The 25,560-nt window shown below is 39.2% G+C and overlaps 1 protein-coding gene across 1 annotated transcript in view; it reads right to left on the bottom strand.

Moving 5' to 3' along the window:
• Positions 1-25,560, bottom strand: part of GNAS (GNAS complex locus) — a 121,810-nt gene that overhangs the window by 51,778 nt on the left and 44,472 nt on the right. Inside the window, exon 2 of the mRNA XM_057378145.1 lies at positions 22,138-22,210. Within this exon, the coding sequence (XP_057234128.1) occupies positions 22,138-22,210 (73 nt within the window). The remainder of the gene's footprint in view (positions 1-22,137; positions 22,211-25,560) is intronic.

The following is a 25,560-nucleotide window of genomic DNA, read 5'->3' as shown; positions in this document are numbered from 1 at the left end:
CACTGGATGCCAAGTAAGTGTAAACACAGACCAACCAAAGCAGGATGCAATGCAGTAGGGAAGACACTGATGAGACAGGTGGGAAATGGTTAGTCCTGAAAATCCCTTGTGTTTTTTTTTTAGTGGTTATGATCTCTATTATCTTCTGAAACACTTCTGGTGTGTGATATTGCAGACAGATGATTGGGAAGGTGGYTGCTTCTAGCAGTGACAAAAAGCAAGGTTTTTTGCTGCACTCAAATAAAAACCAATTATCTAACAGTTTTCACCATTTCCCTCCAGGCACTTTTAAAAAATTCCATTAAACTCTCAATGACCCAAACCCTTAACGTTTTCTAAATTCTGTAGGATTTAGCACTGGTAATTCCTAAGTTCAGAAAGACAATCTGAATAGGAAAGCAGTTAATGTAGTGATGCAGACATTCAGCACCCAAAAAACAGGGAGAACTATYTGGACAGGAACAAAGGAACTGTTTATTAAACTGTCCACCTGTCACTGAAAGTTATGATTTCAGTGAGATATTAACATCAAATATTATGTTCACTACATTTTCTTGCAGCAGTGCGAACTGATTTCAAGTCCTTTCTTCACAGCTGTTAATTTTTATCATGGACAAAGCATGAATTAAAGATGATTTCCACAGTTACCTTCAAAAGTAAAGAGCTGTCACTTTGCTCATAACCCATAAAGAATTAACTAAATGCTTACAGACTCAGCTTTATCAGCAGAAACTAGAACAGCCCCTGGTGATCTCAGCTTTGGGGAAGTTCAAGTTCACAGTAATTCTTAAGAATCGCCTAAATGTTGATTTCCATTGCACACTTTCATAAAATACAGATTTCAGCAGAAAGACAGTTTTCTGAACAACATTATGGATATCATGTTTCCATGCAAAACTTAGCTTTAAGTTTCCTTTGAAATACACAGTGAAATTTGTCAAGGACTGACAGATTCCAAGAGATGGAGTTGTATACTTACACTCAAGACTGTGCATGAATTTACCAAGGCCATGCATGTAAACTGCAGTTTTAGAAYATAAGAGTAGCTAAATATTGGAATAAGTGAATCTGAGAATGTGTCCCTTGAAGACCCAGGCCAGGGCATGGAGGGGCAGGTGTAACACAGCACACAACAAAGCAAGGTGCTGACAACTTTGGCTCTAATCCATCAAAGCACTTAAGCACATGTTTAATTTTAAGCACATGAGTAATTCTATCAACTTTAATAGGGCTACTCATGGTTTAAGTACTGTGATGGATGGGGGCCAGAAYGTCCAGAACCTTTAAGAATGCTGCATGGCCTATGTTACATGGAGAAAATACAGCATTCTCCCACTGGACAATTAAGTTCCAAATGGTTTGAAAGCAAAATTTACCATAAGTTGAACCCAGGTCTGCTTATGTAAACACAGAGATGTAAGTTCTTCCACAGTCTATGAAGATAAAATATGATGAAGGTTCTCATGTACGAGATGTCCACTACTACTGTTCRTAATAATAATAATTTTGACAATTTCTAACTTGAAAAGCTTTTAAAGTTATCACAATAGAGTATTTTACAGTTATTTYTGCATAACAAATGAGTTTATCCTTGACTTCCAGTATTTCTACTTCACTTGTGCACATCTATCCCAGCAGTACCATGTGAGAGCATCTTTGTTGATAAGGGAAAGGAGGCAAAGAGACTGTGTCTGCAAAAGGCAGTTCAGAGCAACTACGACAGAAACAAGGTTTTCTCCAAAAAAACATTCAGGAGGTCAAAGCATCAGATGAGGCAAAAGCAAAGCAAACAAAATAAACCACCACAGACCCTGCTTGCAAAAAAAGAACTGTACTAGTCTCTGAGTGAAATCTTCAGCACCACACACAATATTCAGCTAAGGCTGCCGTTATTTCACATTAATATGTCCACACTGTGCCATCTTTAAAATGAGAAATGTACTTTATCTCGTGAGGTTCATTGTGTTCTCACAGCTTCCAGTAATCCACTGGTTAATAAGGGCTGTCACTCTACATTCAAACACTGACACACTTCATTTCTGTTCCAAAATGGAATTCAGAACAGTTTCTTCTCTTCAGGATGGGTTTTAAAATACTTTTTTGGGACTTTTGCGGAGTCCCAATTGCTGTAAATTCATCTCCTCTTACATCTGGCACAGGTAGCAGTGAGCAGGTAATCCAAACCTACCAACAYCCACCAGAAATAAAGCACCCAGCTCCCTTACCCCTGATTACAGCCCAGCTTCACACATCAATACCCAGCTCACGTTATAAAGGACAGGTTTGTTAATGCCACAGTCACACAACTTCTCATTAATACTTATGCAGTAAAAAGCAAGTATATTATGACACGAGACTATAAGAATTAAAACACTGAAATGCGGTGTGAGTTAGTTCCACTTAAAGAGCAATTTGGACCAGAAAATCAAAACTCCTGCATGCAGAGTCTTCAAGTAACCTCAACTGCATTGCTTTTTATTTTACATCTCCCATGCCASTGCTGTTTCTACTGCATTTTTACTGGGAAATCTCAAGGTGGCACGAGGCAGGGACTGAATGCCCCCCATAGCCAGGGTGCTCAGACCAGCTATGGCAAAGCAACACCACTGTGGGCACCAAARGAGACTCACCACAGCAAATCCAGCAGGGAACATCTTGCACAAGTCTTAGCATCGTTCTAAAAAAAGATTTCAGCAGTAAAAAGCTGGTTGGTCTAAACCARCACCTGCTTTTTCTTCCGAAAGGTCTCCCCCTGCCACTGGTGCCACTGAGCCCTCTGCAGACACCAAAGCTCCTCTAACACCTCCTGGAACATCGCTGGAAGGGAACACAAAACTTTCCCCTCTAGATTAGCATGTTCCAACCCTAAAGCTCTGAGGTACAGTAACATTGGCTTGGTTACAGCAAAGGTCATTCAGATCAAGTTAAGGCTGCTCTTGACATAACAGAAAAAGGTACAGTTTCTACAGTACAAAGATTTCACATTTCCCACACAGCTCAYGGGAAACTTCTATAATTATTGTCTTAGATAAAGCAGTCAAGGAAGATTCTCCTGTAAGTTTTAAAATCTGATTTCTAGTATTTTCAAATCTCCTATTGTTGTAAACAACATTTATGTCTCCTGAAACTGTACAATTACAGGAGAAGTTTTCCACTGCACCTTATTCAACTGCCAGTGTTTCTGGCCAGTTTCATGTTCTGAAAAAGTTTTCTCTGTTTTAGTCCTCCAACATAACAGGAGTGAAAAATCACTTAAATAAATTATGATCTTAAGAAAGGCAGTCTGTAAGTACAGCCAAATTAAACTTTAAACTCAGCAAAGCTAAATGAGAATTGTAGCTGTTAGCATACTTTCCTCATATGCTCAGTGAAGTTCCAATGTATTTACAGACACCCTGACACACTTAYACAAGAAAAGTTACTCTCTTAACTGCCCAGAAGTAACAAACAAATTGTTTATAATCAAAAGTGATGAACCATGCTGAATTTCAAAGCAAACACTGAAAAACGGAAGCATAAGGTAAAGACACAAAGAATCAAACTTTGGGAGYAAAGAAATTCTCCAAAAGTAACTTGACACCAAAATCATCAGTCTCAAAGGCTACACCATACTGGTAAAAAGTAAAAACTCAAACCTTTTTGTCCGAATTACCTCAGGTAGTCCAGAGATCAACAAGTACCAGGCAACAGCTGCCTTTAAAGTATCAACACTGATTTCTATAATTACATTTCATTTCACAAGGTATTTTAATTTCTTTTCCAGTTATAAGTTTTGCACCACCAGAAGTGAAGATGATATAAGAAAAGTATTTGTAAGCAAACACCAAATATTACCAGGCAACAACAACAAAAATACCCKCACTTCCTTCCAAGCACAGACACCGTCAGCACCACATTAAACCCATTAGCAAAATTCTTCAGCCAGGGTCAGGGAATATTGTTTCAAGCAACACTGTCTACCTGATGTTCTTTCTGGCCTGACTTCAGAAGATACTGGCAACCAAAAGACATCAAAAATACCTTTTCTTTCCTAGACATCTAGGGCTCTACCAACAAAAAAAGTTGGAGTCAATTYATTGAGAGAAACACAAGTTTTTGTRCCGCTGCTTCTGAAATAATTTTGATTTGGATTAAATAGAGGAARAAACTTCCTTTGACACATAGGAGATGTAGAAACGACTCTGACAACACAATATACACACTTCCCTTACCGAGATATTTTATTTCCCATTATGCCCATACTCTTCAGCTCCATGGTAGGAGAGCAATACTTTCACAGGCCACTGTCCACCGTGATTCTCCACTTCCACACAACCCCACCTTTAGYACCAAGGGAGTTTATTTAACCAGGAAGGTATCATTTGAACCTGAATGGCTCATGGATGTTTYGGACAAACAAACTCTGGATCTGAACTACAGCCTTCCCTAATGCAACATAAATTAACTGGAAAAATTCCAAACAGGTCTTATTGTGAAGTCTGGAAGCCACAATGTGAAGAAGCTTTCACTTGACTGCATTTAATATCTACATATATTTGAACTCAACCTGTAAGAAGAATGACCTTTTACTGAGCTTAAAATTGGAAATTAATTATACCTGAATAAGCACATTTATTTTCATTTCCCCTGATAAAAGGGAAGTTATATTGTTGTAATATAAGTCAAACTGTGACAATGGCACAATTATCATGTCCTGGCCCTGACCTGACATTTCTAAATGATAACAAAAAAAGTAAAAGACACAGTTCATACTGGCAGTATGTAATGAATGAGAATGTTAGGCCAAAAGTGTTGTGAGAAATAATTTACTGAAACTTAGCTCATCAATTAGAATATACAGAACGTCATCATAACTGTTCAATTGCTTTCACAACATATGGTCCTCTAAATATTAATAATATTCTTTGAATTAGGAACTTATTGTTGAAGAAAATAATCTCAAGAGAGCRTGTATAATACTGCAAATTAGTTAAACAGGATTGCTTGAGCACAATTATTGATTCAACCAGCTGCTAGCCTGGGTTCAACAAAACCACAGCAAAAGCTCTGGGAAGCCGGAGATACCTTGGTTCTACCTGAATCTGATCAACCTCAGTGGCACCCAGCTAATGCAGAGACATTAAGCCAGGCCACACAACTGTTTCACTGGATTTGGATTCTATTTGAAACAAAGGAAAACTTGAAACTTCAGAAGGAAAATGAGGTTTTTTAGATTATTCAAGTACTAGGCTTTTTAAAGAAACAGAGAAACATGCTGAACGTGACTGAACTTCAAGCTTTGTTATGAATTTTGCTTCTTGGAGTTCCTGAAGTGGCAGTGGCAGAACTTGAAGAAGAATCACTCTGAATCTCTCTTACACTTTTTCCCTAATCCTCCCCAAGAGCCATTTCTGACATATAATACTGGACTACACAAACAACTGGTCTAAACTAGTGTTGCACYGATTCTTAGAAATTCCCTTCCTAGAAATTTCAGCAGACCAGATGCCACTATGTTACAGAAAATGTGTGCTTAGTACCACAGATTTGATTAAAGGAATTTGGTGAATCATCAGTATCGACAACATTCTAAAATATATTATTTATGAGACTCATAAAACAGACTGCATGAAACATTTCTTCATTTAAAGACAAGAAGCTGCTTCTGAGCCATGGGGTAAGAAGATACTTCCCAACTACTGGGAGGAGAAAGGGGAGAAGGGACCCTGCTTTAGCAATCACTGACATACAAGAGGGACAAGGCTTTCCTTCTAAATGTTTAACTCACAGAACTGAAAAACCTCTTTTCTGTGCAAAGTTCCACAGAAAGATAAACCAAGAGCAGATACAAGAGTGTATTTTCAACACATGCAAACAATATGCAGAAATGCCCTATGAATTTCCTACCTGGAAATCAGATAACACCACCCATGTACCTACAGCATAACGATATTCACTGGCACCTCCTCCTGTACTTTTGTGCAGGAATTAAGAGGGACCTTTCAGGAGCTTAGACCTGTAGAACACAACATAACCAATGGCACATGCTGTGTGTTCCAAATGCATTTATGAAATGTTTAAGTTATGTATTTTAGTAGGTTATTAATAGCTGGTGTTGGCAGCAAAAGGCAACATTTCTTCAAAAACATTAATCATGTAAACCTAGCCATAAACATTTTTATGAGTAAGTTTTTTATAAAGCACTGCACTGACATGAGCCAGTCAATCCTTTCCTAAGGGGCAGATTAAGTATTAAAGTACATCCAAGGTGTGGCATCGTATCAGTTTACCCTTAGTGGCAGTTACACTTACACAATGAGAGAAAATTCTACACCAGCTTCATCATTCGAGACCAGAAGCTCACAAGATGAATTTTACCAAGATTCTGAAGGAAGAAATCCTAGTGGATAATTTACAGCCTGAGCTATGTAACTACAGACTAAGTCACAAGAGGGGAAAAAAAATAAAATAACCATTTTCATACAAAATGATAATTATGAAATCCACAAGGAACCAAGGTAGTGCAAGTGTTCTGTCTTGAGCATTGTGCCTCAGAGAGTATTTCAAATATTTGTCTGACCTAGCTCTGCTTTTACCCTTTCTGCATTAGCAATCAATATAAGAAGAGAGGGGAGAGAAAAAGTATCAGGGTGATAATTTCACCGTAGGCAATCAACACTCACATCCAGCATTAATATTCAGGAAATGCCCCAAGTCTCAATCATTAATGATTAAGTATCACCACACCCTGGAATATTTTACTGCATATCTGTATTGACATCATGAGATCCAAACTTCAAAAGAAATTGCTTGCCATTTTAAAAATCTTCTTGGAATTCAGGGAGACTCAACATATAGAAACGCCCTCCCTGTGCCAAGGCAACAAACAACTGAAGTGTAAAAGCTGCAGTCTCAACTTCCAACAAACTTCAGCAGTTTGGGGACATTTTAGGACAYATTAAATATAAACAATCATCTTCTGGAAGATCGAATCTACAAAATTTAAACCTTAGACTAAGAGTAACTGCTTAAATTTAGTGAGAAATATTGCTTTATGCTTTCTCATTTCACCTCACAGTATCACACATCTGCTACAAAACTTTCTGGAGTATTTACAGCTGCACTCCTGAGCATACACAACCYAGCTCTTGGTGAACATGGAAATGGCTCTAGGAATCAAAATCACCCCCAGACACCCAGTAGGGCACAGGGAGTTGTGTGTTGCAATGAAGCAGAGATTGCAATGTTTAAATGCTTACCACCTTTTGCAGTATTATTAAAGACACTGATGAAWAATCTGAAGTCATGTGTTTACTTTCATTTTGCAAAAAGGACGTCTATTTTTGTGACAAAGACGCTCTCCCCGAAGTAACTGGGTGTTCTATTTTGTTGAAAGATGGACAAAAAGAGAATTCAATAAGCAAATTAGATAACACATTTGCTTGAAAATCTGAAGCCATATTGAGTATCACTGCATATACAGCTACTTACAAAGGGTTAATGTACAATATGCAGCAGTTAATTGTCATAGATAACTATAGTTAGAGTTCAATAAATTGGCAGAAGGATTATAGTGCAGTTTTATTACTACCTCCAACACTTTTACTGATGTGCTTATTACTTTTTTTATAGCGTGCTGCTCTTGAGCAACCAGTTTATAATATTTACTCTTTTAAAACTAGATATATAGAGAGTACATATATACATAAAAGGGCAACTAAGTTTACATGGCAATACTGGCAACTGACACATCACATATATATATATATACACACACATACAGTAATTACCCACATTTTGCATGGACAAACCTACTTACAAGCCTAGAGGCAAGAGGCAGCTGCCAAAATCCACGTATTTTATGCATTACAAAAAAAGCATGAACTAGGACTGGTCTTTTTCTCTTAGAAGGTGAGGATAAAAATACCACCACTACAAACAGTTTTTGTATACACATCACACACAYAGACACACACACAGACTATTTTTTTATCTCTAAATTACCTCAATTAGCTGCAGAATGTCAGAAGAAATTTTAGCCCAACACAAATAAACCTTACAAGCTGAACGTGGTAAAAATACTACAAAACATTGGGATGTTTCTTCATTGTGTTTTAACCATTTGSGAGTATGGTTCTTTTGTATGACTTCCTTAATTCAATTTATCCTTAAACCTAAGGATATGATCTGGTATAGTTTCTAGTCCTCACATTAAAAGCTGACTCAAATCACTACAACTGCAACTGGAGAATAATTCACCACCCACCTCACACGGAGCAAAACCCACTCAAGGCAGGCATTTCTTTGGGTCTGTGATGCAGATGAACACACAGATTAATTCAAAATGTGTATKCTCTGTTAGTAACAGCTCCAAGTACTACACTACCTATAAAACACRTTCCCTTCTGTGGAAGCAGGAGAGGAGGAAGTCACTTTGCAAGGATAARCTGTGGATTTGCACACCCAGCCTTCATTTGTGTTTATCTGCATCACACAGAGAACGCCTCCTATATAATTCTGCTTTGTYTTGTTCGTTTTATCCTCGACACTGTCAAAACACCCAGTGTGTAACCACAGGCTGAGCATAAAGCATGTAAAAAAGTGTGTAAAACTGCCTCCCTGGAGCATCTCCAACACGTGGGTAACTCATAACATATCYTACTTTGAGTATCAACTGACACATCCCCATTCCTGACACATTTGCAGCACATCCCTTCTTTACTACCCTCTCTCAGAAAGGGAAAAAGCATCTCTTTAAGACCACAGTCTTCAGACAAAAAATGCATGGGAAGGACTGAACTGTGACTGGGACCAACACGCCAAACCAGAACTTCTGGAAAAGTCCAGTTCTCTGGTTTCTCTTCAATGGCACACAACGTGGTGATCCCATGCAGACTGACCAAGGCCAAGTGAGTGCTCACAGTGTCACAATCTGCTTCAAAAAACCTCACATTACAGCTGCACACTGCTTTTCAGGAGTAAATTAAAGGCTTTAAAATTACCTTTTTATATATGCAGTCATTGGCAATGGTGTCCTAAACTAAACAGAACTCAAATAACAACAACCTTAACTCAGATACTTTCTAACTTAAGTGTATCTTCAATAATGTTGCTTTGGTCAGTCTACGTATAAAACACAGTTTTCCTTTTTAACAACCTAAAACAAGAAWCATTTTCACAAATCAGCTTCCACTTCCATTTTGATCTCCTTTGCTATGTTAGTTTGCTTCTCAGATCCCATTTCACACAAGAGACAGAATATAAAAGCAAGTTCTATTTATTGCTCTATAAGCATTACAGCATTATCAAGTAATAAAGGACCTACACACAATCTTTCATGCTTCTAGTTTGGAAGGGCTTGCAGGTAATAAATATTTTAATGAAATCYAACACACTGCAGGTGCATCTGCATGAAATAAATAGATAGTGCTGGCTATTTATCAGCAAACACACAAAGAAAAATCTTCCCAAACCCTCCAGATACTCTGCAGTCTAACTGGAAACACGGGAAGTCAGAACAGGTCAGAGAAAGAAATACATATACTAAACTAACTCCGTCACTCTTGGGATTAAATCCTGCCCTTTGCTCTAGGAAGCATAAACATAATTGTACATCACTCATTGAAAGGAAAAAAATAGTCTTTATTTAATAAACTTACGATTGCTTGATTAGTGCTTGGAAAATAAAAAGCACTGCTTAAGTGCTAAATATTATTAGCTTTTTCAGAACATCAGCTCCAAACTCGCCACTCCCCATTTCCTTCTCTCGTAACTCTCTTCATTCATGTCATCAGAAGGCATCTTATTTTCAGCAACAACTACTCACTTTTTTTTTTTTTTTAAATGCTGCTGGATGTGCAGAACTACTGTTGAGGTTGCTTGGCAACTAGTGAGACATATCAGAGGGAGAGATAAGGTCCAGAATGAATGGAATTGAAGAGAACTATATTTGGCTTCATTAGGAGATACTAATGCATTCAGACTGCACCAGTTTGAATTATCCACAACTAAGGTGAAATTCTGGGATTTCTTTCCAAGTACAGAGATCCATAATCACAGGGCACACTGAATCCAGGCAGCCACCTCCTCAGGCATATACATGTTTCCCTCTACAGAATTCAGAACCAGAGCTTTTACCTGGGCTAGCAGTTTGGAACAGCATGGAACAGTCAGGAAACACAGATATTTGGTAAGTATTTTGAAGAATTTTAGGCCAGAGGATATCTGAATACTTCAGTCTGCCTTTCACTGTGCTCTAAACCGCTGTGCTTCTCCACATGCTTTAAGTGTTGAGATAAAATTTCAAATGAAACTATTATTCCTGAAGGTCACAATTTGAAATGAGATGAGATTGAGCACCCAAGACTCCTGCAAGGACAGAGAGCTGCTTACAAAAGTCTGCCCTAATAATCCAAGGAGGTCAAGCAAGCCTTGTGCAAGAGAAGATGGAAACAAGGCTAGCAGTGCCTAATGAAAGAGTTCCTTTCTTATCTCAAGCTCTTCAGCTAACTTTATCTGCATCACGTGAGTAAGAATCACCCAGTCTGGCCCAAAAGAGGATCTGCTAACATCACCTCAGACCCTGCCCCATCTTGGATGTCTCAGGAGGAAGCGAGAACAGTGACAAAACAAGCAGGAAATCATCTTCAGGGAAAAAGCCAAAATCAAGTCAACCCCCACGTTTCCCCACCTCTCTGGTGCCTGTGGGMTGAAAGGTTTTAAGGCTTCAAACCCCAACAAAGAATTACAAAGAGATGATAATGTTCAGGGCATGAAAAGGAAGRATTTGCAGCACATGCATCAGACTGTGCTTCCCAAGACCCCAGCGAGCACCCTGAGCATGCACATCTGTGTCAAGAACGCTGAATGCTCAGAAGATGGATTGAAATATGGTTTAAAAATAAACCCAAACCTCCCTAAGACTGTGTCAATGAGGCTTCCTCACTCCCAACAAAACCTTTCCAATAAAGGATCTCTAATGGTAAGGAACTCAATCTGATGCCTGCCCTCGTTTTTAGGTCTCCTTCTCACACAGCACCACCTCTACATAGCCATGAAATCACTCTGGACACCCTTCTTCTGGAACTGGGACAATTCCTGTGGCCTTCCTTTTAACTTTAAGTTCCATTCAGTAATTCCACATCCTTCATGAAGCAAAGGCCTCAGCATGGGATATACTATTTTAGTAACACTCTTATCAGATTTGGAAGTCCCCTTTATCACTTATGTTTCACTTTTCCTTTTTTYAGTCATCCAAGTCTGCATTTGTCTTTTTGCCACAAAAATATCCCAAACCATGCTAAGGTAATTTAACTAATTGACTTTTGAGTCCTTTTCCAATTTTACAGATACAATCTACATTCTGACTCCTGCGGGACTTTCTCATGTTCAGCTGCATTAAAACAAATTTCTGAAGTACAACTTATCAGATCACCCCTCCCAGTAATAATTATAAATAAGTTAACTTAAATAAGTTAACATTGGTGTTTCCCATAGTTTCTCACAGGATACCCTCTCAGATTTTTGTCCATTATTTATTGAAAATGTCCGCATTCTATTTCCACAACAATATCACAGAATCACACAGAGGTGATCCCAGTATTTGCCCTTCTAGCAGATACTAAACTCCCTTTTCTATTGGCAGCATTATCCAGGATGGAAACATTGTTTCTTTGGTAAATAATAAATAATACATTTAGAATATTTCTACTTTCACTACATAACTACGTACAGTTTTGCATTCTGTAAAAACAAAGCACAATAGTATTAAAGATTAAATGGAAAAAAATTACTGTTTTCTCACTGTCTGAAATTATCAAAATGGAATCTATGAGTTTCAGTTAAGAAAACAGAGGTCTTGGTTGATTCCAGTTAATCCCAGAGAAAAATACATTTCAAAAATTTATTCAGTATGAATAAAACTGTGAGGAAAAAAGCCAGACGTTATGCTGCCTACAYGATTTCAAAGTGTTTTTTTCCAACTCCCTACGACTGCACAGAATACAGAATGAAGAAATGGTTTATTAAACTCAGTCTTTTTTACTTATTTCTTGCCCCTTTTTTTACAGTGTCAAAAAGAYACTGAGGTAACCGAACGCTCCGAAGTTCTTTGGTGACAAACATAAGGAAAGTAAACATTTGATTGCATAAGATGCAATTACATAAAGTGAAGACTGTCCAATTAAGTGAAAGCAAAACAGGCAGCACRGAGCATCCCAAGTTCCCAGGAGTTTGGGGAAATTAAGAGTGACATAGCTCCAGCTCAAAAAACTAACAGACAAAATAGTTACAATTCAGATTTTTAAGCGTCTTATGTGTAAGTTATGGAACATATTTTTATCTACAACGTTCWGCATAAGCAGAATGTGTTCCTACGAGTAACTACTTTGAAACAACATTAATCATTCTGACATACCAAAAGTAAAAGGTTGCATCCAATTTCCAGGCATCTATTTTAGTGTGCTTCAAAGCCCAGAACTGAAAATCCAGTTGCTTCCCACAATGTAGAAATTTAACAACAAAAAATCCCCACACAGCACCATTAAAGCAAATCTTTCAGGAAGTTGTATAACAAGCTTGCTGCACAAGACATGGAGACAAAGAACTAGAAAAATAATTTTTTTTTTTACTGACACTGAGCTCTGCAACTGTTTTGTCAAATATTTGACAGTGTAGAAAGTGCTGCTCTGCCTGACCTGCACTTGGACTCAGGGTTTGTGTGGTAGATTGGGACTGAGTGCTCCCAGCCTTCCTGAGAACCCCAAATGCTTAACTAAGCCCTTCCCCCTTCAGTTTTCTCTCTCATTTAAAGGAAAAATAATTTCCCTAGGTTTTGCATTGTGCTTACAGTTTTCTTCCATGAATTTCAGAAGATATTTCATCATTTCAGAAGATATTCAATAAAATCATTTCAGGAAATGGCTGTGTCCTTAGGATTGCTATCTTTTGCTTGTTTTTCAACAAAGCTATTACAACTCTAAATTTTCATTCACATTTTAAATAGTCTTAATGTGCCAAAAGCAACACAAAATACGTGAAGCCATGCCAATCACTGTTATGTAATTAAATCAAAATTCATGAAACCAACCAGTTTAATTTTTCCATATTAATGCCACATTAAACCAAATTTACCTAGCCTATTTCAATTTAAATTACCATGGTTAAAACAGGCATTACGCATTGTTTTCTGAACTTACTGAGTTAAGTGTCCMGCTACATATAAAAAGAAAATCAAGCCAAATAGAAGCAATGCATCCTTCATTACTAGAAATCTAAAGAAGAAATTCACAAACAGCCCTTTTTCCTTGCAACATTTTCTAATTAATACGAACATTTATATAATATAGATGATTGTACTGTCAAAACAAAATAAAAATGTCTTAACCTGAAGAAAACCAAAGCGTTTCTCAGAGAAGAAGGGAGTGTTTAAATCCTGGTGATTAAGRAAGCAGCAGTAAATCCCTCAGCAAGCTGTGAAGGTGCCATTCAAGGCTAAATGAAGCATCTCCTGGGACTACCCCAAACCTCAGAAGGAAACCCTGCACACCTGTGCCCGCTCCATTAGCTCACCCACCACACCTGCGAGGCTGCAAGGGTGCAGATGGGAGAGGTAATTATTTTCTGGTGCCTTAACTAAAAAGAGAAACGAACACAATGACTTATTCAATAGCCCTGTGGAGARTACAGCCAGCAACAGGTAGCTCAGAGAGAAGGTCACAAGCTTCCCTGTACTTTTGTAACAAAACCACCTTAAAACAAAACATCTTATTAAGATTTCACTACACTTTTTTTAAAAGTGGATGATTTTGCCTCTTAGCTGTCAGGAACACCCCTCAATRTATTGCTGTTTGTAAGCAAGCTCAGCTGTAAACAAGTAATTCTAATTAACAGCATGTTTACATTAGAGTACAGTTGTAGAAATAACTATTAAAAGCTGTTGTAGCTACACTTGTACTGGATCCTAAATGCTTGGATTTACTATTACCTCAAGGTTCAACTGTTAGTAAAATGTAAGGCATAGTATTTTTAACATCAAGATTCAAGTTATACTAAAAAAAAACCCTCATCAGTGGAAATTCCTTCATTTCAGCGTGAGAGCTTTGAATGGCCAAGRTTAAGATGAGCAATTTCTGTATCTCTGCTCTTCATCAGAGATGGGACCTGAGCAAACCTAACACACAAATGCATGATATATCTAAAAATAAAGATAGAGACAACTTTGCCTGCTGGATTATACTTCAAAGCCTTAGCTCTGCCTGCCTTGATCTGAGACGCTGGGGAAGGATGTTCACAAAACTGGAACAAGAGTAGGGCTTTCAGTTTTCAGAAAAATGCCTCGAAACCCCCCAAACCTGCTCCCCCAGCCCAAGAGAACAACACAGGAGCCCAGCAACCTTAGAAACAGGAACAAGGAATCCCACTCATATCTAGATTGCTAGAAAGAGCAGGTAAAGGCACAGCTTTTATTAATAATGAATTTTATCTTATGGGACAAAACACAAGGTTTTAACATAWTGAAACTGGAAAAAAGATTTCCCAGCTGGAATGACTTGCAAGAGATAAAATGCAGCTACATGATGAAGCAAGGGGAATCTTCAGRGATTGTAATAATGTGAATGAATAGTTTTAATATCAAAAAGATAACTTCAATAAGTTTAAGATGACAAGCAGCACTCTGTTCATATATACACTAATTCAAGCATCCATACGGATAAATTAGTGAAAAACATTTTTTACTGGGAACATCAGAGTACTGCCCAGCCTGCCCATCCAAAATATACAGGAAATAAGAAACACAGTGAGATACTATAGAAGAAAATCCTTCACACACTGCTGATTCTGTAGCACTGGCTAGAGAAACRGTAATCACTCTGCACCATCTAATTATTAAGGAAAGTTGATGAAAATCTGAAAAACACAGTGAAATTTTTCCRAAAGGACACTGAATTTTGGAACTTAGACATGTATTTAATATCCTCCACAGAAAGCTGTATTTTTGAAGTTATCTAAGGGTATTTTTGCTGTTTTTAGTAGAGTTTGTRATTTATTAAATAACAAATTTAACAGAACACAGTACATTGGTTTATACTAGATGTTTGCTTAAGGTAAGAAAACGGAGAAAAATACACCACTTCCACTTTAACTAATGAATGTGGAAACTAAAAATATTAAAAAAAAAATCTGGAGTGAACTGAGGAAGAGTAAGAATTCTTTTAGCTGTTTCTCTCAGTCTCACTCTATCTCAGATACTGCTGTGCAACTGAACTTGAAGAAGTGTTGCTGCAAAATTAATTTCCAGAAAAAAAGATTCAGAGTCTGAGTGGAAGAGAGATCAAAATTAGCACTCCAAGGAGGAAAAGCAGGAAAAGTTCATGCAGATCTACATCAGCCACAACACGTGCTGCCTTTGGCCAGGTAGCAGAAAAGCAGCAAAAGGAAGATAAAGGGTGGGCTGATGMAGGAGTGTTTAGGGATCAGGGCTGCATCAGGGAGAAAAACAAGGAGTGGAGGAAACAGGAGACACTCAGAAAGCCACAGGTCCCAAAGAGGAGCTGCAGATGCTGCAGGGGAGAAAGGATTTGGGAGGCAGAACAAATTACAGAACCCAGAGTTCACTCCCTCAGCTCCCCGCTGAATCGTTTATTTGCTGGTTTGGGAAAGTAAAAGGAAACTTGCACATTTGTTTGATTTTACCAAAACTAATGGGTAAAATCCCACATCTACCATCCAAAGTCAAAACCCTCGCAGACCCATTCACAATGTTTTCCACACAGTTAAGCCTTAAGCTCTCTTCTGTCTCTCTCTTTTGCTTCTCAGATTACATCACTCGTGCTTATTCCGCTATTCATAGTTCTTGCTCTCCAAGCTCTCTACAACTATAAAGCTTTCTCCTAGGTTGATAGCTGCATACTTAAAAAGCTTTTGTGAAATTTAAACCTCAAAACAAATAGAAGTACTGCCGTATTTTTGGCTAGTCCCTTTACATGCCAAATCATGTCTGCAACATATGCAAATTTAGCTTAAGGGATGAGTTCACTACTGGGCTTTTTGTTGTTGGATTTTTTTTTTTTTTTTAATCAGAAAACTGAAATATGTAACTAAAAGCAAAAATGGCAAATCGCAAGCTAGGAAGAGTAATTCAAAGGCCAGAGAGCTCTCAACATGTAACAACATAAAACTGGTAAATACTGCTGTGCTAGGAGAATTCAGCATTTCCCAACCAGTAAATGCAGATAAGGTGCACGCTCTGCTCTGAGCAATGCCACACTTCCTGTGAAAATAAAGAAATTATGCTCAAATCACACTTTCCTTCTTTAACCTACATGAAAACAAAGCATCATGTAAAAATGAAAGTTGATGCTTTCTTTCAACATGGTGCTCTCATCTCTCTACCACAAGCATCCWAAACCAGATAAAACTAACCAGTTTYAAACTTCTAGATTCCTTCATGCACTACTTTTCTGTTWTATTTCAGGAACCTAAATGACATGATTTTTCACCCTGAAAAAAAATTCACTTAACCTGAACATGGAAATATTTTAACAGCTTGTTTTCAGAAAGCTTCTAAATGAGGTGACTGTTAGAATTTCAGGGCCATAGTGTGGTAACAATCCTTGCCAAATAAGGCCCAGTGTAGGTATTAGTAAAAATAAAATTTTTCTGAAAACTCATCTTACAGTATCTAAGAATCACACCTGAGTTGGGGATCCTAATTGCAAAACATTTGCACAGGTTCCTAACAGAAAATGTCTCATATCTTCAGGCAAGATCCTATAAGAAACTTGAAAAAAAAAACCCAAAAGATTTTCCTTTTTTGAAACATTAAAAAAAATCTTAATGCTGCTTAAGTGAGCTCACTTTTACTCTCTCAGAGTAGAACAGAATTTTTCCCTTTGTAAAAATACAAGTATTTCCAAAGATAAGATAATTTCCAGCACAGAAAAACGATATAAAGCATTCCAACCATTAAGGAATTGMTGGGTTGCATAGGAGGTTTAACATCAGATATTACCTCCCATTTCTTTCAAGTTGATGAAAGTTATATTTAACTTGTATAAACATTTTGCATAAACTTTTACATGCTATATGCAGCAGTCAGTTCTTTTTCATAGTATTTACTACCTGTTTAYACAACTGTTTCAGCTCTCAGGACAAGACCTAAAACTGAGTGAAATACAAATCCTGCTCCCCAATTTGCCCACACCTTCACTTTATGTTCCACAGCACAAATTTTGATCAAACACCATAACTGTTCTTCAGCTGGAATCGAACAGACATGTACACACACATTTTCCAGCACCTCACTGGTGTCCTGGAACAGGAGCTGAGCAAAAAAAGAGAAATGTTTGTGCCTCAAACCTGCAGACACTGTGATGCAAAGAAAGAAAGGAWGGGGGCAAGGGGAATCACACACCCCAAACCTCTTCCCTACAATTTTCAATTTTACTCAAACACTAGGAAAAAATTACTTTTGTTGCCAGTAGAGTAAAACACAATAAAGTCTGTATGTTTCTTGGCAAGGAACCGAAGTGACCATTTTGGAAACATGGGATTGGTACACAAATGTAAAGGAACTATAAAAACAGAGCAATCATATTTGTGTATACAAGCTAATATTAGCCATTAGGAGGGAATTCATTATTTTGGAAGGCTTAGTTATAAATATTATACTTTTCCCTCGCTCATAACATTAACTTCCCTTCCACAAAATCACATGGCTAAAAGGACCAAAGTTAGAAAAAAACCCAAAGTTATCAGACAACTGAAAAATAAAGTTACTGAGCYAGAAGTTGTTTCACTTACAAGAGACTGACACTAACTAAAGTGATTAGATAATATTATTTACTGCTTTATGTGACATAATAGTATTAATGCATCTATTAAGAGAAGATTAGAAACCATCAATGACTATTTTTCCCTACTCACAAACTCCGAAACCGTGGTGAGAAAAGAAAAAATGTTCTGAATCTGTAAGAGGGTGACTTGGCTTTCTTAACTTTCCCACCAAAAAAAAAAAAAATTTTAAAATACAAGAGAAACGTGAATATGTTTRTCATTTAAATCTTGAAAACAAAGCTATTTAGCTCTTATACCATCAACACTACCAGATTTAGTAAGTACACTAACTCCTATTCAGCATTTCAACATACTAGACTAAGAAAGTGTCAACAATATACAACATCATTTGGGAAATGAAAGCTGAGAAACATAACCTGAAATTCCGTGTAACCTCAAGACTTCCTGAATCCTAAATACAGTCCAAACTTAAAAATCACAAAGGCACAAGCCCCTTATTTGTCAATCTTTGTAGTGGATTTCATAAGTYGCATTTCAACCATTTATTTCTATTTAAATATTTCTACTTGTCCCAGTTTTTCCCATGACACTTCTAAATTGTCTCTTACCCKTGCCAATTCCCCGCTTTCTAAAATTGTGACAATGACCCTCCTTAGAGTCCGTCAGCCAAAGCCACAGTGATCACAGAGGGGAAAGATGACTTAAAAAAATCAGAAGTAAGTGAAAGGCCATAATCTTAGCAGCAAAAAACCCGAGCATCTATACAGCACAAAAAGGAGTTTTCTTTTTCTTTCAACCTGAGTTACACATTTAATTCTTCCAACTATATTTCTTACTCCTCCTATCCTCCCTTTCCCATTTTTCATCCTTTCTGGTTCATAAAGATTGTCATCTAAACTTCTGCACAGTCAAAAAGATAAAGATTGCCATCTAAACTTCTGCACAGTCAAAAAGTGAAGGTTTAGGCTCCACTTTATCAGTGGATGCTCACAAAATACAGTTTGCAGCAGCAGAGACCTACTCCTCTGGAACTGCCTCATGAGAAGACAGTTGAAGTGTTGAGGAGGGAGGGAAGGAAAGGAAGGGAAGTCACAGGCTTCCTGCTATTAAAAGCCAAATTTAAACCCTTTCTACATCAAAAGGGCCTCTGTTGTTGGCAGTAATGCAAAGAGTAGAAAATTTGGTTGATACAGCTTCTTCATTATGCCTTAAAGGCAGCTCTTCCATGTGGAAGACGAGGAACACTAGAAGAATGCTGTGGGGAAGCCACATTCCCATTTTTCATGAAATTGCTGCAGGAAGATGTCAGATGATAGCATGGCCACCTAAMGCTGTTCTGCAAGAGCTGTAAGTGGGCTAAGCCCTCTCAAAACACTCCATCCAGAAAAACCTGTGCAGTAGAACATGCCCTGCATCTCCAGTACTCTACTCCATTTACCAATGCTACAGTGCTCTTACTTCCTACACACCACCTTCACAACAGCAACAGGAAAAAAAAAATCTGTCTCTAACTGAACTACAGATAATAAAAGGAACATTGAAAAAAATAGTCTTTACTGTAGTTAACTTGCCTACAACTTTAACCACCTTCACATTAATCTTAGCTTTAACTATTCAGAGCATTAATTACCTGGAGCACTTGATTCCRTACAGTTCCTCAAATAATTAATTAGCTAAAGGGATTGAGGATTGGARTCCCAGAGGAAATTCTACTTTTGTAGAACTACACGGATTTCACCTTGTTAAATGCTGCAACAATTCACCGAAAGRCACACAACAATTTCAACTATTTAGGGGCAGAATCCTAAAACCAAACCAAATAAAATCCCCTCACACTCACTGAAGYAGGCCAGCATTTTTAGCAGTGGATATCCTGTTTAGTTACCAGAAAGAAGAGTAACACTGAATTAAGACTTTTGATTTCCTCATTCATAGCATTAGATATTTTTCCTAACAGGTATCCTTTCCCTGTTTCAAACGTTCATTGTCAAACGACAGCCAAACCAACAGCAAGGCCTAAGAATAACGTGCACCAACAGAAATAACCCAAAACTAGTTACAGGCAAGTACACTAAAATTAAAGTCTCMCCATCTGCAGCATCTCACTGTTTTCCCTACCTCTCTCCTGCTACTCATCACATCACCTGTGGTGTTGTATGTAAACATGTTTATGGTCCAAAGCAACTGATCTGAACATGAAGAGAAGGAAGGCTTTGCTCTTCCTATCCTTCCAAAAAATCTCCACGCTATTTCTCTCATTAGCTGAATCCCACATCATTTTCCCACACGGTAAGGAGAGAAGAAAGCGAATGAATCAAAGGCAAAAAGGGTAACAGAAAGCGAGACAACACAGAGAGCAGTTAGTTATTTGGAAGAAAACACAAGTTACTTGAGGACAGATGTGTAACTTGCAAGAATTTCAAAACACTGAGAAACAGCCTTTTCCCTGATGTAAAGTACATGCTATGATCCACTGATTATTTTTGGCAATAGARCCCTAAAAACGATGCATTATAACTTACTCCCTGTCCATTTGAAATACACCACACTGCCATACTTGATTTTTCTGCACCTCAGTGTTCCAATACGTAGGACCCACCAAGGGACAAGGACAAGGGACAGAATGCCATGGGGGGACAATGCACGGCTCCTGAGGCTCCAGCAGCTTCCCTGTGCCCGGTGATTGGCAGCAGGGCTGTGCTGGCACAGGGCTGCCCCGTAATCCAAATCCCTCGCTATGAGAAGGCAGAAGCCAGCAGAGCCTCCCGAGGCCAAATTTGCCATGTTGCCCTGGATTCCAGCTGCAGGCTCAGCTCTGCCCAAACCTACAGTGCAAAGCGAGATACTCGAGGAACCCACTGCTGCTGCAATCCCAGTGTGTCCCAGTTCCTCACCAGYTCTGTACACGTTTCTGGGCTCTCAGTTCCTCACAGATTTGGGTATGCAGGGTTGAGGTTATCTCCCCACTTCATACGCTGTCCATTACACAGCATCATAATCCTTCTAAGAGCATCCACGTGTTTAAAAACTTCAAAAAATGGTGTTGATACTCTCAAAGGTACCAGGGATCGTTCACTTCCACTTTCATTTATGAACTTTTTACTTAGCACTCARTTTTGACATCTGTTTAACCAAGTCAACTCATGCACGTCTTTTAAGTCACACGAGTCTTTTAAGAGTTCTCTGGTAACAAGAGCAGCCCGAAGGAAGAGACAGCTCAGCAGTAAAAGGATGCAGGACCAGGAACTTAAGAAAAAGTTATTTTGGAAAAAGAAAATACTCCTTATAAAGAGGAGCTAAAAACATGTAGCACATAATGTATTCGTTATGAATCAGTCTGAACTTTCATCCAAAAGACTGTGTACCTTATCATGAACTATCATTTTCTGATTAGGAAGAAGTACTGTCCAGGCTCCTTGGCTAAACTTTCAGTTCAGATATTCTTATAAAAGAATTAACTAGYGGAAGACTAATGAAAGCTTAACCTTCCCAAAAAGGCAGGATTCACAAAATASATTATACCACTAAAAGCTAAAGGATGGCAATACAAAACTGTTATGTTTGAAAACAAGCAAGACAAAAACAATAATACAATCTAAAAAAACRTAAATTTAAGCACAGAAAATAAGCTTTGAAATTTTAATACTTTGACTCAATTAGTATTAATTTAGCTGGGATAATTGCAAGAATAAATTAACATGCAGAAGAATATCTTCTTATTCTCTAGCAAAGTTAGTCAAAAAGTTAGCAAACATAAATCCTTCTCAGACGAAGGACAAGATATCCGTTTTCCCTATCTTAATGCCATTCCCTTTCTCACAACTGCCAAATAACTGAACAGGTATTAGGTGCAAAAAAGAATAGCTTTTAGAAAGATAATTTAACACAAACATCTGGAGAAGCAAACACAACAAAATCCCCAGAATTCAGAGTACGATTTCATTGTGTGAGGAGACAGAAAATCAAGCCTTACTTGCTCTAAATGAAGAAAATTGTGTTCCTTTTGTACACTGACACGAGGCATGTTTACAGCAATATGAATCAATGTGCTATAGCTGAAGTAAATCAGTGTCAGCCATGTTGTGAAAGAAACTGCAGTTAACAAAMCCACAAAACTCACGACTTAATCAAATCAGCTATGCCTTGATATAAATTATTTTTCACTGCTAGATCTTACTTATGATTGGTGCCTGACTTCTTCAGGTTAATGTCTATTAATCCCATCTAAAAATACACATCCAAATTCTAGAGGCAGTGAAACAGCAGCAAGAGAAAAATAATACACAAGATAGAAACCAGGGGCTCTRACTGCGGCGCACAGGAGGAAGGTACACTGTAAAGTGAAAAAGTAAATGCACTTACTCAGCATTAAATCCATTCACGTGCAAGATCCTCATCTGCTTGACTATTGTGCTTTTACCGGATTCACCAGCACCTAGAAAATGAAAGTAAATAAATTTCAGAAGGAAGCATAAGTGATTAAGGGACACTCTAGAATTTTTTCTTCGGGGTAAAATCGAGAAAGTTGGGTTTCTCAGTGCAAGAGCGAAAAGTGAAAGAAATAATTGCCACTGGAAACTTCAGTTGTAGCTAAAAATAAATGCCCAGCTCAAGTCATGTGTCAGATCTGAATCTTGGATCATTTCACTGTCCATTTTTCCAGTGTCAACGTTAAAAGCAGATTGCAGTATTTGGAAAGAAAATGGACAACTTCAACATTTTACAGCAAAGATGACAGAACATCATAATCTGGTTGCCTTGTCACTATTTTCTGACAGAGAGAAAGACTGACTGAAGTCGCTACTACACCGAAGCAATTTTGTTATATCCTTGAAGTATTTTATGTTTGGCTTCAGTTCATCATCACCCAGTCAAACTCTGTAACTTAAATCACAAGGAATAAAATATGCAGATACTCACATTTGAAAAAGGAAGGCATCCCTTTAAGCCTCCACCCACAAAGCTACAAAAAACCTCCTTCTCTTATTTGTGTCTCGGAAGCAACCTCCCACCCTCCCTACATGTTCCAAAATCAACCCTACACACGACGAGACGCAGGGACCACCTTTCGTGGCTGCCTGCTCCAAAGACCGACCCCCGCAGCTCTCCCCTCCGTACCTGCAGTGCCAAAACCCCACTCCACTTTACTCCAGTTTCCATAAGTAGATGGATTCTATTTCTGCTGTGCTGCTTGGATGCCAGTGCACAGGGCAGCCCATCTGCCTATAGTACCCGTTTTTCCATGCACGCTGAACAACTCCAACAGCAGCATTTAATTGAGCTGCTCCACGCTGCCAGATCGGCAGCTTTCTATATAAAGCAAACGTATTCTTGCAGGAGTAGTAGCATAACGTGGCAAAATTTAGAAAGATTCCCCTTAGCATCTCTCGGCTACTTATTATTTATTCCCCTCCTCAGCCCGTGCCTCACCCACAGGAACCGTACGTCTGTGGCAGAACGGGCAGGGAGGTACAGTTTGTATTTATAGGATGTCAGGCCTCTGCTAGCACACACTGACAGCACAAGCCTCCATTTTGAGCTTCATGTTCAAAACTGTATTTTAGCAGTTACGTTTCAAAGTCCATTTTCTCACAAACGCATTCCCCCTCTCCTTTCTCCCTTCCTTTCCTTCTCCCTCATGAATTTGCCGAAGTCTGCCTCTGCTCTCCATAAAACCTACTTGCACGTTTTGCCGCTTTAATCCCAGAGCCTTATTCCTTTTTCCTCTCCTTGCTCACTGCTGTTTTTGAAGCATTTAGAGAGCAGTTTTTCTCTACAACTCTTTATGCAAGCACCACTTCTCCACTACACTACGACTTTACACCATACACCCTATTTCTCATCAGGCAGACTGCACCATGCCATAAACACAGGTGGCAAAACCAATCAAGAACTAGAATCTTGGGATAAGAGACACTGGATCTTCTTCACAACTAAGAATTATGAGGAAGGCAGTATCTCCAATAGTAATATGTCCATTTAATAATTAATAACAATAAATTTGAACTGTAACACTAGATCACATATTTATAAAGATGGGGAGCCAAAACCTTTACTTCACTTGGGCCAAGAACAGGGCTGGACAGTTGTTGCATTTGCTATAAACACATACGGTTTGGTATTGACACACCTGGGTTCTCTGGATGGGATACAACACCAGTGAACCAAAATGAAGCACTGCACATTTCTCCATAAGTCTAGCTCTATATYTGGCTGCTTGTTAAGGCCATATTCTCACCAACAATTACGCACAGGTTTAACTTCACCACCAAGGAGAGTTCCATTAATTTCAGCGGGACTGCTCGTGGCAGCGGGGCAAGCACGTGTACAGCGATGGGGCCTACGAGCAGCAGCAKAAACCCACTAGAATATTCAGCAGCTCTTCTTTGTTGCTATTTGAATATGATTTGAAAAGATTAAGAACACTTTCCAAGTGCCTTTTTGTTTCACGTGTCTTGTAAAGGAAACAGAACATAATAATAGGGAGGTGAGCTTTTGTATTTTTTACCAGTGTGTCAGTTACAGACTATCCACAATCCATGRCAGAAACTGTAACAGCTGAACTATCACTTTAAAACACACACACAGATTTYACTGCCATCGCTAAACACACACAAATTTTTATTTGCAAATATCTAAACTATTTTTCAGCTACCAAAACTAAAGAAAACAGACAGAAAATCCAGGCAAGCCCATCATGTTTCTGTTTGCTGAAATTTTGCCTCTTACGAAAGCAATTCGTCTGATGACAAATAGTTTCTACGTATCTACGTAATGTTCAGCCTGAAGTCTGGAAGTCCAAGACATTTCCCAAGAGCTGAAGTCCAAATTATCCTGTTAAAAGATTGCTGCTGAAGCCCTGGCAGGCTCCTCAGTGCTGCAGGTGCTGCTGTAGTCCCAGTCACTCTCCATTTATATTAAGTCTTTCTTCAAATGAGTATACGAAAGATTTTACTGGTGATAGTACACTTTCAAATTCACCGCCATCAAAAATTCTTTTTTTTTTTTTCCCCCTTCAGTTAGGGTTTTTTCCCCCAAAAACTGAGTCAGCTCGGCGAGGCCTAGCCCGTGCTCCACGCTACAGCCCTGCAGAATGTGCACAGGCAGTCCCTCGGCGTGACCAAAACAACCCACGGCTCGTAACTGCATCTGATCTTGAAACACTACTTCAAAATACTCTGAAATAACGAGCCTGACAAACATTTACTTGTCCTCTCCGATATCGATATTTGGACCTTTCCCTTCCTGGAAAGCCACAACCCGCATTTGTAAAGGTATCTGCTTTAAACACGAGCAGGTAACGCAAAGGAGCGGCCGGAGCAGCACCTGGAGCCSGGCTCTGCCGGCGCTCCAACGCGCGGTACCTCAACAATTCCTGGTGCGACAGCGGAGGGAGCCGAGCCCGGRGCCGGGGCCGGGGCTGTGCCCGTGCCCGCCCGGCCCTGCGCTGCTCCGCGGCCCCAACGCGGCCGCGCTTCCCTCCGGGACCGACATCCTCCCTCCGTTTCCCCCAAACGATTCCCCGACTTCCTCCCTTCCTCTTCCTCCTCTCCCCGGCCTGGCCGCACGTCCCTCGGCACCCCGGCCCCGGCGCGGGGAGCGGTGTCCGGCCCTGCCGCGYTCGCCCACGGCCGCTGTCACTGCCCTGCCCTGTTTATCTCGCAGGCTCCCCGCGGGCCCCTCACCGCGGCATCCCCGGCCCCCTCCCCACGCCCGCCCGAGGCCCGCTGCCCAGAGAGCGGCCCCGCGCCGCCGCTCCGTACCTGCCCCGGCCCCTCCCGCGGC

This window comes from Malurus melanocephalus, unplaced genomic scaffold (assembly GCF_030028575.1).
Source record: "Malurus melanocephalus ecotype Western Australia unplaced genomic scaffold, MMel_1.1 scaffold_341, whole genome shotgun sequence".
NCBI lineage: Eukaryota > Metazoa > Chordata > Aves > Passeriformes > Maluridae > Malurus > Malurus melanocephalus.
Note: the sequence above shows the minus strand (reverse complement) of the source record. Positions and strands in the feature narration are given on the sequence as shown.